Genomic DNA, 17156 nt, shown 5'->3' on the forward strand with positions numbered 1-17156 from the left:
ACATTTTTACCCAGAGGGTGGTGCCTGGGAGGGTAGTGGAGGCGGGTTGCCTCACATCTTTTAAAAAGTACCTGGATGAGCACTTGGCACGTCATAACATTCAAGTGCTGGTAAATGGGATTAGGTAGGTAGGTCAGGTGTTTCTCACGTGTCAGTGCAGACTCGATAGGCCGAAGGGCCTCTTCTGCACTGAGTTTCTGTGATCATCAACTCCACCCCCTCCCAAAATCTGGGCTATTGTTTCAGGCCCCTTCTTCACAATCAATGCTTTGCAAATCAGAGAAATCAATAAATGCCTTATGATTTAATTAATCTATTTTGCCAGCTTGCTGCCCAGCTGTGGAGATGAAAATTACTCTCTCTCTGTTTTTTTTCTGGTCTCCTTCCACCTAAGAAAGATAAAGGACATGCGACAAACAAACCCATTTTAGATGGGGTGTCTTTATGTGGTGCACCTTTGCTGATGGCTGAAGAGGCCAATCCTTGAGAGGCAGGTTCTGCCACAAGTGCCACACATGAAGTTACCGGGTGCCACTGTGGGTTGCCGTCAGTGTCTATTGCCAAGCCGCTGTAGCCACTGGTCACCGTGGTGCTACACGGCAGCCATTGGAGGTGTCGCCATTTTCCTCTGCTGTCAGCTGGTTACTCACAGATGCAATAATCAAAGTCAGGCCTTCATATCACAATTGCAAGCATCCTTGAAGCGGAGCTTTAGGCGTCTTGCTGGTCGTCTGGCTCCAGTTACCTCACCATACAGGAAGTCTTGAACGTGCCATCCTGCAGACATGCCCAAGCCAAGGAGGCGACCTCTGTTTGATGAGTGCTAACAAAACTTGGAGCTCTGCCTTGGAGAGGGCTGCCACATTTGGGATTTTGTCCTGCTAGGATATATCCATAATGCACCGCAGACAGCGAAGCTGGAAATTGTTGAGTTTTTCTTGATAGCTGGAAGTCGTCTGTGATTCACAGCCACACAGCAGGATGATGGGAACACACAGGCCTTATAAAACATCGGCTTGACCCAAAGGGTCAGCTTGATGTTATTCCATGTGCGTTTCATGACTCAGCCAAAGGTGACAGCAGCTTCCCCTATGCCTGTATCAAATTCTGCATCAAGGGATAGATTGCCTGTCACTGTGAACCCAAGGGAGCAGAATTTGCTAACCATTTCCACTGGGGCATTGTTTAGTGTGATCAGGGCAGGGATGCAACACCTTGTTCAATGACCACAGGTTTCTTGATACATATAGTCAGGAAAATAAGTTACTGGCATGGAACAGACATTCCATGAGTCTTTGTAGCCAAGTTTCCGTGTGGGCGGCTAGCGCAACATCATCAGCATAGAGGAGTTCTCTCAGCTGGATGTGATATGTTTCAGTCTTCACTTCAGCCTTGAAACATTGTAGAGCTTGCTGTCTGACCTAGCGTTCAAGTAGACTCCCTCCATATCTGCGGGGAAGGTGAAAGTCAGGAGCATGGAGAAGAAGATACTAAACAGAGTGGGGGCCAGGTCACAGCCCTGTTTCACTCCATTCTTCACTCTGAAACTGTTTGAAGTAGAGCTATCACACTGTACAGTGCAGTTCATGTTGTTATGGAAGGAGTGAATGAGACTGAGGAGCTCAGGTGGATAGCCAATTTTCCCCAAAATTTTGTAGAGTCCTGCTCTGCTGGTGATGTTGAATGACTTAGTGAGATCTGCAAAAGTAAGGTGGCCATATGTACTCTGTTCCCTATGCTTCTCTTGTAGCTTGTATATAGGGAAGATTATGTCCACAGTAGATCTGCCGGCACAGATACCGCACTGTGCTTCTGGGTACACTTGGTCTGCAAGTAGACGGGGGCCTTTTAAGTTTGACCCTAGTAGCTGTAGCAGTCTCCTCTGTCATGTTTGTTTTGTGCAGAGTGATGATTTTTGCATCACACACCTCACGGGAAATGGAACCAACCTTCCAGCAGAGAAGGAGAAGATCATAAAGGTGGCAATGGATGGGGCTTTCCATGCTTAAGCAGTTCAACTGCAATCCCATCCTTGTTGGGTGCCTTTCTGTTTGCTAATCGGTCTATGGCCTTCTCGAGCTCAAGTAATGAGGGTTCTTCATCTAACTCGTCCATGATAGGAAGCTATGGGAGAGCACCAAGCGCAGACTGGGAGATATCTGTAGCTCACAGTAGCATTCAGCCAAGTGGAACATCTGTTTGCTTCTGTCGGTGAGTGCTTCACCATCTGCTGACTTCAGAGAAGCAACTTTGATGATGGTAGGACAAGTGCCCTCTTAATCCCATCATACAGAGCACGTAGATTTCCAGCATCATAGACTGTTTGGATTTTTTGACATAAGTTGATCCAGTGTTTATTTACGCAGTACCTCCCCATCTTTTGCACAGTTGTTTTGGTACTTCCAGTACATGCAGTGTTTTAGCTGTTGAGTTTATGTTGCACATAATGTAGGCTTTGTTTTTTGTCTCAATGACAGATGTCATCGCAGCTGAGAAAGTCTTAAACCAGTGTTTGTTGTAGGTTCTGCCTTTACCAAATTGAGCTTAGTGACTTCCAAGCTTCATCAACACCAGCATCGGCACTTCCTGGTAAACCTTTGATGGGTAGCGCTCGTTCTAGCAACAGTGCAAAGTGCTGGTATTTGGCATCGTTACTTGTCCAAGGGACGTTGATGCGTGCCAGCCATCATCTCTGGGACCATGAAACTTTCAGGGTTGCACCTTCACTATGCTGCTGACAGAGAACGGTCAGCGTCGCAGTCAGTGCTGTGGTAGGTACGGGTGTGGAGGACAGTGGGCAGGTCACACCTTCTTGTGATGACCAAGTCTGGTTGGTGCCAACCAACCCCCTGTATGTCATGCTCATAAAGGATACCATTTGTGGTCTGCAACAGCTGCACTGTAAGGCAATTAAAGCTATAAAGGTGATGCATATATTAACATGCTGTCCCACTGGACTACAGAACACTGGTTCTCATTAAGCTGTGGAAAAACAGTCTTCTAAGTTGAAAGGTGCTTGTAGATACCCTGAAATTCTACCTGCCAAGCTCTATTGGACAAAATGAAAGCCCATAATTAACCAACTTTGCCACAATAACATGTTCGTAATGTGGACAGACTTATATAATTCACATCAATTAAATTTAGCTAAATACACAATTAACCTAGTTAGTTTTTGAATTAGATTTAATTAAATATTTATTGCACACTCTCCACTGTGATGCCACTTAAGGCAGGGCACATATTGTTCAGGAATGGTGCATAATCAGAAGAGCTTACATTAAAGTCTGAGACTAGGTACATGTCAGTGCTACATGAGTTTGCTTCTGCAATCCCTCACAATGGACAGTCATCCTGACGCTTTCCTTTCTGCACCTCCTACTGCCAAATTTCAAAGCAGCATTTTCCAAGGCCTTGGCGTAGTTCGCCCACAAATTTTCTCATTTACTATTTGCTCATGGGACAAGGAGAAGGAAATGAAGAAACATCCTCAGGTACCACTAGTTGTTTCCCATTTCAAATTGAACATCGTAACATTTTTAAAAGAAGCCTAGGCTTGTGGACCAAAACATCAGCAGTGAGCGATCTAAATCGCGAAACTCACTAACAAAATTAAAAATGCCGTTAATCATGCACTTCTTTTTATTTATTGGAATTTTTGCTTCCTGCATATTCTTGATGTTCTGATAATGGAAGGACTCACTGAGAGCATGTTCTTTGCAACGATGACTGTGACATTGTACATAATTAGGCAATCCCAAAAGTTTAGCCGACTTGTTGCTGGCTTCAGTAAGAGTCTTCTGCCAAACAGAAGTAAGTAGAACGAGGCGAGCAGGTAGCCAAGACCAAACACACTTATTCGAGCAGAGCCAGTGGCAAAAATAACTGCAGCCACAAGCCAGAAGAGGTACCGAAAAGCTGCAACTTTTATCATGTCCAGGTAACATCTGCAGAACAGAAAGAATTCCATGTTAGCTAGCCTCCCCACATTATACAATTACTGATTGCACTGCCCTGAGCACTAACAATATTAATAACATTGATAGTATTACTTTAAATCAATCTGGTGGAGAAATATTTTGACACTGTTGCTGCAAGTTGGCCATCAACAATCATTTTGTTCTGTAAGGCTATTCCTGATCATCATTCCTTATCCCCTCAAAAGAACAAAGATTCTAAAATCATAGGGTTGTGTTTAGTTTATATCTTCCTTCTGAAAGGATGGAAGGTTGACATTTTTCCACGTGCTTTTTACTATGTGCAATTTAAAGTAAGTGATTTAAAAAAAAACACACCTTGAATGTATCTCCATATAAAATTTTTCATCAGCATTATTTCACCATTGTAAGACTTTCAATGGTAGCACCAGTTTCTTACATCTATAAAACCTGTGATCAAACCACGAAATCCAAAGCCATTTTGAAGTGCAGTTTAAGTCAGAACTTACCGACAGTATATATAGTTTGGCATGGGATTCACGTCCTTGCCAGCCATGGGATCAGGATCATCTGTATTTTCTCCACTTATGGTACTAATCTCCTCCTTTCTTTCATCAACAAATACCTGCCACTGATGGGATACACACATCAGTAATAGAAAGTCATCTGTAATAGAAAAGAACCAAGAAACAGTCTCAACATTGTCTAACAAACAGACATAAACAATGATAAAAGTAAAATACTGTGGATGCTAGAAATTTGAAACAAAAACAGAAAACGCTGGAAAAACTCAGCAGATCTGACAGCATCTGTGGAGAGGGAAAAGCAAAGTTAACATTTCGAGCTCAGCTCTGAAGAAGGGTCATATGGACTCGAAACGTTAACTTTGTATTTCTCTCTCCACAGATGCTGTCAGACCTGCTGAGTTTTTCCAGCATTTTCTGTTTTTGTTTCAGAAATAAACAATGACTGTTTATTAGTTACATAATTTAAGCAAAAGATAATATTTTACCTATATAAAAGTCTTGCTTTTAGCATATCCCGCCACACTTCAAGTTACTTTAAATAGGCAACCAATTCATGCTGCCTTGCTATGGAAATTTTCAGACAACTGCCAATCAAGCATGCTCACCCAAGTCTGAAGTTCACAGGTTCAAGACCCACTCTAGAACTTGAACACATCTAGACTGATACACAAGTTACAGTGCCGAGGTAACGTTCAGTCAGTTAAGTGAAACATTAAGTTGGAGCCTCATATCTCTGTTCAAGTTGATATTATGTTATGTTTCCCTCCGCAATAACAGCGATGGTACTTCAAAGCAATTCACAAGGCACTTTGACTCTTATCTGAGCAATGGAATTAAACAATATCTAAGTGCAAGTTTTACCTTCCTTTCAATTCATAAGCTTCCTTCACCAATGCTAACCTGCAACAGGCCTGAGGATGTGCCTGTTTACAATTAAAACTTTGTGATATACTGTAACAGGTAGAGGTGAAGTTGCACTCAGCCACAAAATCATCCATGGTATAATACTCCTGTCATTATATATGAACGTATCATCCAAGTGAATCCAAAGATCTTCTATGGGCATATTCATACTAAACAAGGAGGTTGCCGCAGGGATATGGGATGAGATAAAAAAATGGATAGAGGAGGCACTAGAAAGACTGGCAATGCTTAAAGTGCATGTCACCTGGTCAGGATGGGATGCATCCTAGGCTGCTGAAGGAAGGAAGGGTAGAAATTGCTGAGGTGCTAACAATCATCCTTTGATAGAGAGGTGCTGCCAAAGGGCTGGAGGAATGCAAATGTTACACCGTTGTTCAAAAAAGGCTGGGGGCGGGCTGGGGGGAGGAAAAACCTGACGACTACTGATCAGCTGTAGGAAAGCTTTTAGAAACAATAAAAATGGGATAAGCACGAACTAATAAAAGAGAGCCACAGCATGGGTTTGTTAAAGGCAAATCATGTTTGACTAACTTGATTGAGTTCTTTGGTGAGGTAACAGATATTAATTGTATATTAACTGAATTTAATTGTATTCAGGTGGTGGGGATTCATCTGTGCTCATATATAGGAGCAGAGTTTCCTTTCGAGTTTTTGTGTTTTGTTAGCGTGCCCCTTTATGGGGCTATCAATTTGTTAATTAGTTCATTTGTTTGCTCAAAAGAGTATATAGAAGAGCAGACTGAAACTGTGACTGTTGAATTGGAGGTGTCCAATATGTGGCTCTGTAAATAAAAGTTTATAAAGACTGGGCTCCAGTTACATCTTTCACTGTCTGGCTAAGTTATAACAGAGAGGGTGGATGGGGGCAGTGCAGTTGATGTGTTTTCAAAAGGTGTTTGATGTAGCCCCAGTTTAACCAAATAGAAGCCATGGGATAAAAGGGCAGTAGCAGCATGGAAAATTGGCTAATGGCTAGAAAACAGAGTACCGGTGAATGGCTGTTCTTTCAGACTGGAGAGACAGTGGAGTTCCCAAAGTTCTGCACCACAAACTCTGTTGTTTCGGATATATATCAATGGTTTAGACTTGGGGATACGTGGCACAATTTGGCAACGCTAAGCTTGTAAATGTAGCAAACGTTGTGGAATGGGCAGACACGTGGCAGATGACATTAAATGCAGAAAAAGAGTGAGGTGATATATGGAGCGCAAGAAGTAAAAGAACCGGCGGGGGGGGGAGGGGGTGTGTGTGTGTGTGCCTGCGTGCGTGTGTGTGTGTGTGTGTGTGTGTGTGTGTGTGTGTTTGGTCATAAATCTTTGAAGGTGACAGAACAGATTTTCTAAGCAGTTAATAAAGCATATGGAATCCTGGCTTTATAAATAGAGGTACAGTGTACAGAAGCCAGGAATTTATATTAAACCTATATAAAACACAAACTCAGCCTGACCTGGAGTACTGCATCTAATTCTAGGCACTGCACTTAGGGAAGGATGTGAAGGTTTTGGAAAGGGTACGGAACAGAGTTACTAGAATGGTTCCAGGGATGAGGAATCACGGTCATGTGGATAGATTAGAGTAGCTGGGTTGTTCTCCTTAAGACAGAAAGGACTAAGAGGAGATTTTATAAAGATGTAGGGGTACAGGGAAAAAGTGGGGTTATAAGATTTACTGGATTACTCTTTGAAAGGACCAGCAAAGACTTGATGGGCCAAATAGTCTGTGCTGTGCTATTCTATGATCCTTACTGTAAGTAATATCATGGAAGGTCAGATAATATCTTAATAAATATTGAAGCAAATATTTATATACAGATTAACGTGATGGTGTTCCATGAAAGTAAATTAGTCTCAAGGGGAACTAGGGAGACCCTACATATTTCCAAGAAATGTTGGGAATCATAGGCAGGAAAGGGTTAATGCGTATTTCAAAGAACAGCAAAGGTTGAACATAAAACTCCATGCTTTTGCCTGCACTACTGGACTGCTAAAACAGGCCTCACAGGACAAGAAAAGCACATTCATGTTTTTCATGCCCTGGACCTTTAAGGAAACCATACATGTACTGTGTGAAACTTAACTGAAATTACTCTGGCAACCTTGGATAATGAAAGGCAAGAAGTATGAGAAAGTGAAGAGAAATAGGATTATGAGATGCATAAGTTATCTTCACCCATGTCAACCAATAGAATTACTTAACTTTACCCAATGTTCAAATATATCTTGTGGCTTAGAGAAGTGGTTAATTAGTGATTAGTAGCAAGTCAGGTATGTAAACCAGTAACGGAACTTTGCTTCCACCGTGAGTGGTATCATCTTGCAAGACAGCAGCGTTCTGTGGTTTACCTTGCAGAGTGTGGCCATCTCCTAGGATACTAGAGTCAGAGCCTCACAACAGGAGTCTATGTTTGCACACTTTGTAGCTTTGGTGGAAACTCAAACGGCTATCTTGCTGTCTCAAAGAGATTGATGGAGCATTTGGATAGAAACTTTCAAGGAGGCACATGGTCCTCCTGCAGATCATAGAAATGATGAGCCTGATGAGACTGGCAGTGAGTGGCACAACGATAGTGGCACAGCAGGAATGGCACATGTTATCATATTTGCTCCCTTGCCAACACCTTAAGCAATACCAAGCATGGTTCCAGAAAATTAGCTTGGCTGGAGCCAAGAACAGAGGCCAAAGCGCAACAATCTGCAGCCTGACCCTCTCAGGCTTGAGCAGCAGCTGGCCACAATCATCTTAAGCATTCCCACATGAGCAACAGCACCAGCTCTGCTGAAATGAGTGGCAGAGTACCTCAGAAGGGTAGTAGAGTGAGGAGATTGTGAAGTAATGCACAGTGAGTTGAGCTCTTGGTTATCATAAGTTTTAGTTTGATCTTCTCTTTGTAATTCATCACTTTTTTACATTTGAAAGTTTAGTAAAAGGTCTCTTTTCATCATAGCTAGCTTATCTGAATTGTCAGGATGTTACTGACATATCGGTTGGCTGAGAGGTTTGACTGTCCTTTTATGCAGAATGAAAGAGGTGGTGAAGAGGATAATCAAGGCTATTAATACAGAAGAGCTTCCACCAGAATCCCAGTTACATCATGGGTCTACGATTTGAATATGACTTGAGGCAGGTGGCAAATGAAGTTCATGATATTGGGAGGTCATGGCTGGTAAGTGGATGTCCATCATTTTAATTGCTCACCCATTTCACCCATTCTACTCGTGTCATGTTAAAATGAGGGGTCAAAGACTCATGAGCTGAAACCTTGCTCTTCCATTCAGTGACACCGTGTGTTGAACATCAACCCAATGCACTCTCTGTTATTTTAGTTTTTATTAATCGCCAAGTCTTAAACTGATTACAGTCAACAGGCAACTGATGTTGGTGATGACACAAACACAAGTAGTAATGGATTCAAAAATGGTGAAATATTTTCCATTTAAGAATTAATACAGCGTAAGAGATTAACAGGCTAAAATATTTGCAAGTTATAATTACAAGTTAAACTATTGTCACAGTTTTCAGCAGCATCTAACTGCATTGTAAACCAGAGGTTGAGTACATTATTGCATACGCGAGGTCATTTCTGAAATCTGAAAGCCTATTGCCTTCCGGTGGAGTGGCAGTTGAGTCGGATTGCCACTCCATTCATGGGGCAGGATTTTATTCTCGTTGGGCGGGCGTGTGCCTGACGTCATCTTGCACTCTCGCGATCTTTCAGTCGGCAGGCGCACCCGAGAGTCGGCAGCGTGCCCGCCGACAATTAAGAGGCCTATTAAGGCCCTTAAGCAGGTAATTCATTTGTATTTTTTGCTGCTGTTCAACTGTTCAGTTGGCGGGCGGGCGAATAGGCCAGGTGGTCTTTGCATTTTTTTACGAAGCCTCATTCATGAGCGGGATGAGGTTTTCAACAGCAAATAAAAAAGCGGAAACTTCATTTCAAACATGTCCCTCTTCCATGTGACAAAGTCACATGTGGGGACATGTTTATATCATCTTTTAAATCTTTATTTTTATTTCTCCAATTCTTCAGCTCCCTGAGGCAGCTCTGTGTCTTCGTAAAATGTGAAGAAAAGTTTCCTCATTTATACTTTTAAGATCTGAAGGCTTGTTTTAGCTTCTGGGAAATGCTGATATAGTGAACACATAGCCACAAGGGGATAACAGTTTCACAAATGTCTCATTAGTTTAACATTCTCATGTTTGACAGATCCCAGAGTTCCCTCATTAGAAGCAAAGATATGGTTTAGGGAGCTTGAACGCTGTGGAATTATAAACAATTAAACCATCAGGCTTTAAAGAGAAGGGAGAGAAAAATATAAAATGTTGGCTAACTAAACCTACCCTGAGTCATTCTCACAAATTCCAGCACCTGGCTCAATAACAGTACTGGCAGAGGATTGGAAATCAATCACTGGCCTCCTCACAGAGAGAACAGAGAATAGGAAACAGAGGAAACAGAAAAAAACGGAGAAAAATCAATTTTAAATTGACTTTCCCCACACCCAAAGTACTAAAAGTAGACTTTTTGGCCAATCCAATGTTACTCACTGAGCTCCCTAACCTCTTAACTGTAAATTTATGATATAAGTGTTAAATTGTTTACACACTCTCAAACATTTCAGCTCCCTGAGCCATCTAGCTGCTTTTAAGGAGAGAGACCTGTGTTCTGTCAGGTCTAAAAATATTATACAAAGCCTGAGGGAGTAGTGAAAGGCTCAAAGATAAAGTTTACCATCGAGAGGAGATCTAAAAGCCTAATGGTATGGTGAATTGACATTGAGAAAACACTGCAAACCATCTCTGTCTGCAGCCAATTCTTACCATTAGGTGTAAGCTATGAACCCAAGAGGTATTCTGTCTGCCAGCATTAACTGTGGAATTTAGATTGAAAAGAGGTGCTCAGAGTTAACAGTTATAAAAACTATGAGGGGTTTTGATTGAGTAAACGCAGAAAAACTGTTTCCACTGGAAGAAGGGTCGGTAACCAGAGACACAGCTTTAAGGTCATTGGCAAAATAACCGGAGTGGAGATGAAGGGAAATTATTTCACACAGCAAGTTATGATGATCTGGAATGCACTATCTGAAAGGGTGGTGGAATCAGATACTTCTAACTTTTAATAGGGGACTGGAAATATATCTTTAAAAGAGCAGTATTGCAGAACTATGTGAAAAGAACAGGGGAGTGGAATTAACTGGCTATCTCTTTCAAAGAGCTGGCGCATGCACAATGGGCTGAACGGCCTCCTTCTTTGCTGCGGTGTTCTATGAATTCGCTACTGGAGAGCGAGAATTATTTACAAATTTAACAATATGCAGAAACTGTAAAACACAGCTGGATACTGATGGCATGTAGCTGGAAAGCAATACGAAGATAGAATCAGCCTACAAGGGATTAATGCTGGAAGTGAACTTTGTGTCAGTTAGCATCTGTAGAGAGAACGGGTAATATAATCTTTCTAGCTCTAGACTTTCTTCAGAATGGTCAGTTCTAACCAATGCAGAGCCTGGCCATATGTTAGTTAATAAATGAAGATAGGCTATACCTTATATTGTACCGTCTTTTTTAGCATTGGGCAATCAACATCGTTCCTGCAACTGAAACTTGTAGAATGAAATATAGGCAGATACTTACAGATAAGGTGTGTGGAACTGGGTGGGGCCACAAAGTCAGGCAGATAAAACCATTTAATTAGGTTGGAGTCAATGGTGATGGGTGATGCCCATCTCCATGGGTAATCTGTGAAGGAGAAAGGAAAAATTCTGTTTATTTCAATAAATGCAATTTAACACTCATGATCTGCCAAATGTACAACTAAAGAAGCTATTGGCATAAATGTCAGCATCACTGCTGCCAGACAGGTAGTTCAGATTAAAAACAAAAAACTACTGCGGATGCTGGAAATCCAAAACAGAAACAGAATTACCTGGAAAAACTCAGCAGGTCTGGCAGCATCGGTGGATTTTTTTTTTTTGTTTTCAATAATTTATATAGATTTTTCTTTTCCCACCTATTTCCATTATTTTTAAATCTACAACTAATACCTTGTTAGTCTTTCCACCCCACCCCCACTAGAGCTGTACCTTGAGTGTCCTGCCATCCATTCTTAATTAGCACTTTTCTTAGATAATATCACCACCTTCAACACCTCTTTGATCCTTTTGTCTGTGACATCTTTTGATTATCTGCTCCTATCACTGCTTGCTTGTCCCTACAATCACCCCACCCTCAACTTTTCTCCCCCCGCCCCCCACCTTAAACCAGCTTATATTTCACCCCTCTCCTAACTATACTTCAGTTCTGTTGAAGGGTCGTGTGGACCCGAAACGTCGACTCTTTTCTTCTCCACCGATGCTGCCAGACCTGCTGAGTTTTTCCAGGTAATTCTGTTTTTGTTGAGGTAGTTCAGATTGTTTGGTGGGGAGCGCTCACCCCATGGTCCCAATATGATCCCAGCCCTCACCATCGCAACTCGTCTCAGAACAGGCAGGCGGGGGTGGCCGTGGGCTGGGGTGGGGTGGGGTGCTTACTTTACACGGAAAAGTCAGTCAGTCAATCACATCGTTGGTGCCAAGGTCATATTTTCACTCTCAAATTCAGGACTAATTCAGACAGCCCCACCATGGGATGTTCTGAAGAGACTAGGATAAGTTACAAAAAATACTTCTATCTATAATCCCTGCTGGTCAGGAGGTGCAAGACTGCTCCCCTAAGCCCCACAAGGAGCTCTCATGTTTTCCAAATCCTTGTTTTCCTCTTCCTACCAGTACTTGGAATTTTACCCAAATCAGGGATCGAGGCAAGACTAAGAATGTGCATCAACCTCTTGCTCATAGAGCAAAAACAACAAAGTGCAAGACCATTTCCTCCCTATACAAAAAAGCTCTCAAATCTGAAAGTAATCGCAGGACCAAAGCTATTTAGAGTGCCTTATGGAGAAGAAATGTTGGATACCTAGACACAGAGCTGGTGGAATGCCCACACACAGCAGGTATTGGTACAGCAGGAAGAGAGACTGGAAGAGACAGTACTTAGGCCAAAGTTTAGCAATTGCCTGTCTTTTTCGTCTTGTCACGATAACAACCAACCAGCAGCTGTGGATTATCACAAGAAAGTTCATCCGCTGCCCAATCACATTGACTGTTATTAGGAGGCAAACCTACAAAAAAAAGGGACACAGATAAGAGAACAATTGAGAGTAGGAGAGAGAGCACAGCAAGCCAGTATTCCAAAATGGAAAGATATCCAGGGCAATGTATGCAAGCTTTTTTGTCTTTGTGATCAAGGTATAGGCACATACAATGAAGACTTAAAGATCCCATATAATGTTTAAATCCATGTTTTCATTAATTTATAGAGATTGCAATTTGCATGTTTTGATGTGTTTTTTGAATTTGATGTGTTCACGTTTTGTGATGCTCGTATGCCATTTAGACCACTGATACTTCACAATAATATTGTCTCTGGTAAGATTGAACCCTCACTTTGGCTTTGAGGTTTACATTTTGTCATCTTGTGGTGTAATATAGTGCTGAGTATGTGCTCATCAAAAGTGAAAATCTAAGTAAAATGTAACGTATTGAATTACTAAATAATGCAGGTAAATGTTTATAAGGAGAGCATTAAAACGAATAATGTTACAACGTCTTGCCTTAAACAAAAAAATCTAGTGTTATATTTATGTAACTGTGGTATTTGAGCAATCTAATTTTAGTTATTTATCCAAATTGCCTTATGCGTGCAGTTGTTTATGTAACCTTAGACCAAAGAACACAGCTGTATTTATTTGCCTACAGTAGGTGAAGAGCACACTATTTATTTACTTGTAGTCTCAAACTGCAGCATTTCTCCTACCTCTAATCCAAACTTGTAAAAGAAGTAGTTGGCGAAATACTTTGCACAATTGATGATGCTTTCATCCAGGTTCTGCCAAGTGATTTCCTGAAAGATGGCACCAGTGCTGGATGGAGACAGTTGGCTGCACTTGCGGAAATGCTCTTGGTGTCGGTACACAGTTACCTCAAATACCAGTAACATTAGCAGAAGAAGGTGATTCTGAAATAAATACATAAATGAAAAGGTATATGAATTACTTTAAGGAGCTCAGTGTGCCTCTGGGTGGTGAGGAAAATGAAATGATAAAAATCTTGAATGCTCAAAGGCTACTTTGTCTTCTCAATTTACACTGTCAGCATATACCTGACATTACAAAACTGCCAGTCACATCATTACAAAACTACCAGTCACATCATTACAAAACTACCAGTCACATCATTACAAAACTGCCAGTCACATCATTACAAAACTACCAGTCACATCATTACAAAACTACCAGTCACATCATTACAAAACAGCTGAGGAACTTGTTATTGATGCTGCTGCATCCTAGCCCCAAGAGATTTCAGCTGTTGCATCAATGACCTACTCTCTGTGAAGTCAGAAGTGTGGCTGTTCACCAATGACTGGGCAGTGTTCAGCTCCATTTGAAAGCCCCCAGATAATGAAGCAGTCCATGCCCACATGCACAAAGACCTGGACAACATCAGGCTTTGGCTGATAGGTGGCAAATAACATTTGTTACGCACAACTGCAAGCGGCAGTGAACATCTACATCAACAGAGAGGCTAACCATCTCTCTTTGGTATTCAATCTCATTACCATTGCTGAACCTCCTATCATCAACATGTTAGGAAGCACAAAATCACAGAATTGTTACGGTGCAGGTGGAGGCCATTCGGCCCGTCATGTCTGCACCAGCTCTCCACATGAGCGTCATGACTTAGTGCCATTCTCCTGCTTTTTCCCTGTACCCTTGTTTCATAATCATCCAATGCCCTCTTGAATGCCTCCATTGAACCTGCCTCTACCACTCTTCCAGACAGTGCATTCCAGACTCGAATCACTTGCTGTGTGAAAAAGCTTTTTCTCACATCACCATTTGCTTCTTTTGCAAATCACTTTAAATCTGTGCCCTCTCGTTCTCGATCCCTTGACGAGCAGGAACAGTTTCTCCCTTTCTACTCTATTCAGCCCCCTCATGATTTTGAACATCTCTATCAAATCTCCTCTTAGCCTTCTCCTCTCCAAGGAGAACAGTCCCAACCTCTCCAACCTATCTTCATAACTGAAGTTTCTCATCCCTGGAACCTTTCCTGTAAACCTCTTCCACACTCTCTCCAATGCGATCACATCCTTCCTATTGTGTGGCACCCAGAAGCTTAGCATAACCTCCCTGTTCTTGTACTCAATGCCTTTATTAATAAATTCCAGAATACTGTATGCTTTATTAACTGCTCTCTCCACCTGTCCTGCTATCTTCAATGATCTATACATATATATACCCAGGTCTCTCTGCTCCTGCACACCATTAAGAATTGTACCCCTTATTTTATATTGTCTCTCCACGTTCTTCCTATCAAAATGCATCACCTCACACTTCTCCACATTGGCCACCTATCTGCCCACTCCACCAATTTGTCTACACCATCCTCCTCACAGTTTACAATGCTTTCAAGTATTGTATCATCCGCAAATTTAGAAATTGTCACCTAGATCATTAATATATACCAGGAAAAGCAAGGGTCCCAATTGTCAACCCCTGGGGAACTCCACTACAAATCTTCCTCCAGCCCAAAAAATATCCATTGACCATTACCCTTTGTTTCCCATTACTCAGCTAATTTTGTATCCACGTTGCTACTGTCCCTTTTATTCCATGAGCTACAACTTTTCTCACAAGTCTTTTGTGTGGCACTGTATCAAATGCCTTTTGAAAGTCGATGCACACTACACCAACAGCATTACCCTCAGCAACCCTCTGTACCTCTTCAAAAAACTCCAGCAGATTAGTTAAACACGATTTCCACTTTAGAAATGCATGCTGACTCTTCCTAATCAACCCACATTTTTTCCATGTGACTACTAATTCTATCCCAAATAATTCTCTCTAGAAGCTTCCCCACCACTGAAGTTAAACTGACTGGTCTGTAATTGCTGGGCTTATCCTTACAGCCTTTTTTGAACAAGGGCAAAATGTTTGCAATTCTCCACTCCTCTGGCACCTCCTTCCAGTTGAAAGCAGACTGAAAGTTTATGGCCAGTGCCCCTGCAATTTCCACTCTTACTTCTTTCAATATTATTGGATGCATCTCATCCAGTCCCGGTGCCTTGTCAACTTTAAGTCCGAAAGTCTATTCAAAACTTCCTCCTTATGAATTTTTTACCTTCTAGTTGACAGAGTTTCCACCTCTGTCACTGTGGCATGCGTAGCATCTGCTTCATTGGTAAAGACAGATGCAAAGTATTCATTTAACACCTCCGCCATGCCCCCTGCCTCCATGTGTAAATCCCCTTTTCGGTCCCTAATCGGCCCTACTCCTCCTTTTACCACCCTTTTACTATTTATATGTCTATAGAAGACTTTGGGATTCCCCTTTGTGTTGGCTGCCAGTCTTTTCTCCTAATCCCTCTTTGCTCCCCTTATTTGCTTTTTTACCTCCCATCTGAACCTTCAGTATTGCACTTGGTTCTCAATTGTATTTTCTACCTGACACCTATCATAAACACAGTTTTTCTTCTTTATCTTAATTTGTAGCTCCTTTTTCATCCAGGGAGCTCTGGGTATATCTGCCCTACCTTTCTCTTTTGAGGGAATATACGTTGACTGTGCACGAACCATTTCTTCGTTGAAGGTAGCCCATTGTGCAGCTACAGTTTTTCCCGCGAATCTTTGGTTCCAGTCTATCTGGCCCAGTTCCGTTCTTGCCCCATTGAAGTCAGCTCTCCCTCAGTTTATTATTCTAACTCTGGATTGCACAGTGTCCTTTACTACCATTATCCTAAACCTTACGATAAACTGATCACTGTCTCCTAAGTGTTCCTTCAATGTCACTTGATCTACTTGGCCCACCTCATTTCCAAGAACCAGGTCCAACAGTGCATCTTTTCTTATTGGACTGGACACATACAGCTGTAGGAAATTCTCCTGAATACAATCTAGGAACTCGTGCCCCTCTCCGCCTTTTACACTACCACTGTCCCAGTCAGCATTTGGGTAATTAAAGTCCCCCATTATAACTACTTTATAATGTTTGCATCCCTCTGTAATTTCCCTGCAGATTTGTTCCCCTACATTCTTCCCACTAGTTGGCGGCCTACAGTCTACAATGAGCAATGTAATTGTGCCCTTTTTGTTCCTTAGCTCCAGCCAAATTGATTCTGCCCATTAACCCTCTGGGACATCCTCTTTCTCTAGCACTGCAATGCTCTCCTTAACAATACAGCCACCCTTCCTCCTTTCCTTCCTTTCCTATCTTTCCTGAACACCTTGTACCTAGGAATGCTTAACACCCAATCCTGCCCTTCCTTGAGCCAGGTCTCTGTTACTGCCACAACATCATATTTCCACATGGCAATCTGCACCTGTAACCCCCGCAATCTTATTTACTACACTCCATGCATTCACATATATGCACAGTAACCCTGTTAGACTTCATGACTTTCTCCCCTACTCCAACTCCACCTATTAACTTACTACTCTCTATACCAGTGCTGTCTGTCTCTCCCAGTATATTGTGCACCCTAGTATTCTTCTCTAATACTCTCTCCTGTCCCCACACCCCTGCCAAGTTAGTTTAAAGCACCCCCCAACCCCACCCCCGCCAACAGATCCCTCCTGCACCATCTAAGGATGCAAGGAACTCAGTCTCATCTCTGCTCAGCTGCAACCCGTCCGGCTTGTACAGGCGCCATCTTCCCCGGAGCCAGTCCC

The 17156-nt window shown here is 42.1% G+C and overlaps 1 protein-coding gene across 5 annotated transcripts in view; it reads right to left on the reverse strand.

The window, feature by feature from the left end:
- Positions 1 to 17156, reverse strand: part of piezo1 (piezo type mechanosensitive ion channel component 1 (Er blood group)) — a 372144-nt gene that overhangs the window by 69881 nt on the left and 285107 nt on the right. For all 5 annotated transcript variants that reach the window (XM_078544496.1, XM_078544493.1, XM_078544495.1 and 2 more), the window contains 5 exons: positions 13241 to 13441; positions 12341 to 12545; positions 11021 to 11125; positions 4448 to 4604; positions 3704 to 3947 (listed from right to left, as the gene is read on the reverse strand). In XM_078544496.1, coding sequence (XP_078400622.1) covers positions 3704 to 3947; positions 4448 to 4604; positions 11021 to 11125; positions 12341 to 12545; positions 13241 to 13441 — 912 coding nt within the window. The remainder of the gene's footprint in view (positions 1 to 3703; positions 3948 to 4447; positions 4605 to 11020; positions 11126 to 12340; positions 12546 to 13240; positions 13442 to 17156) is intronic.

The sequence above is a fragment of the Cetorhinus maximus genome, chromosome 6, assembly GCF_964194155.1.
Source record: "Cetorhinus maximus chromosome 6, sCetMax3.hap1.1, whole genome shotgun sequence".
Classification (NCBI taxonomy): Eukaryota; Metazoa; Chordata; class Chondrichthyes; order Lamniformes; family Cetorhinidae; genus Cetorhinus; species Cetorhinus maximus.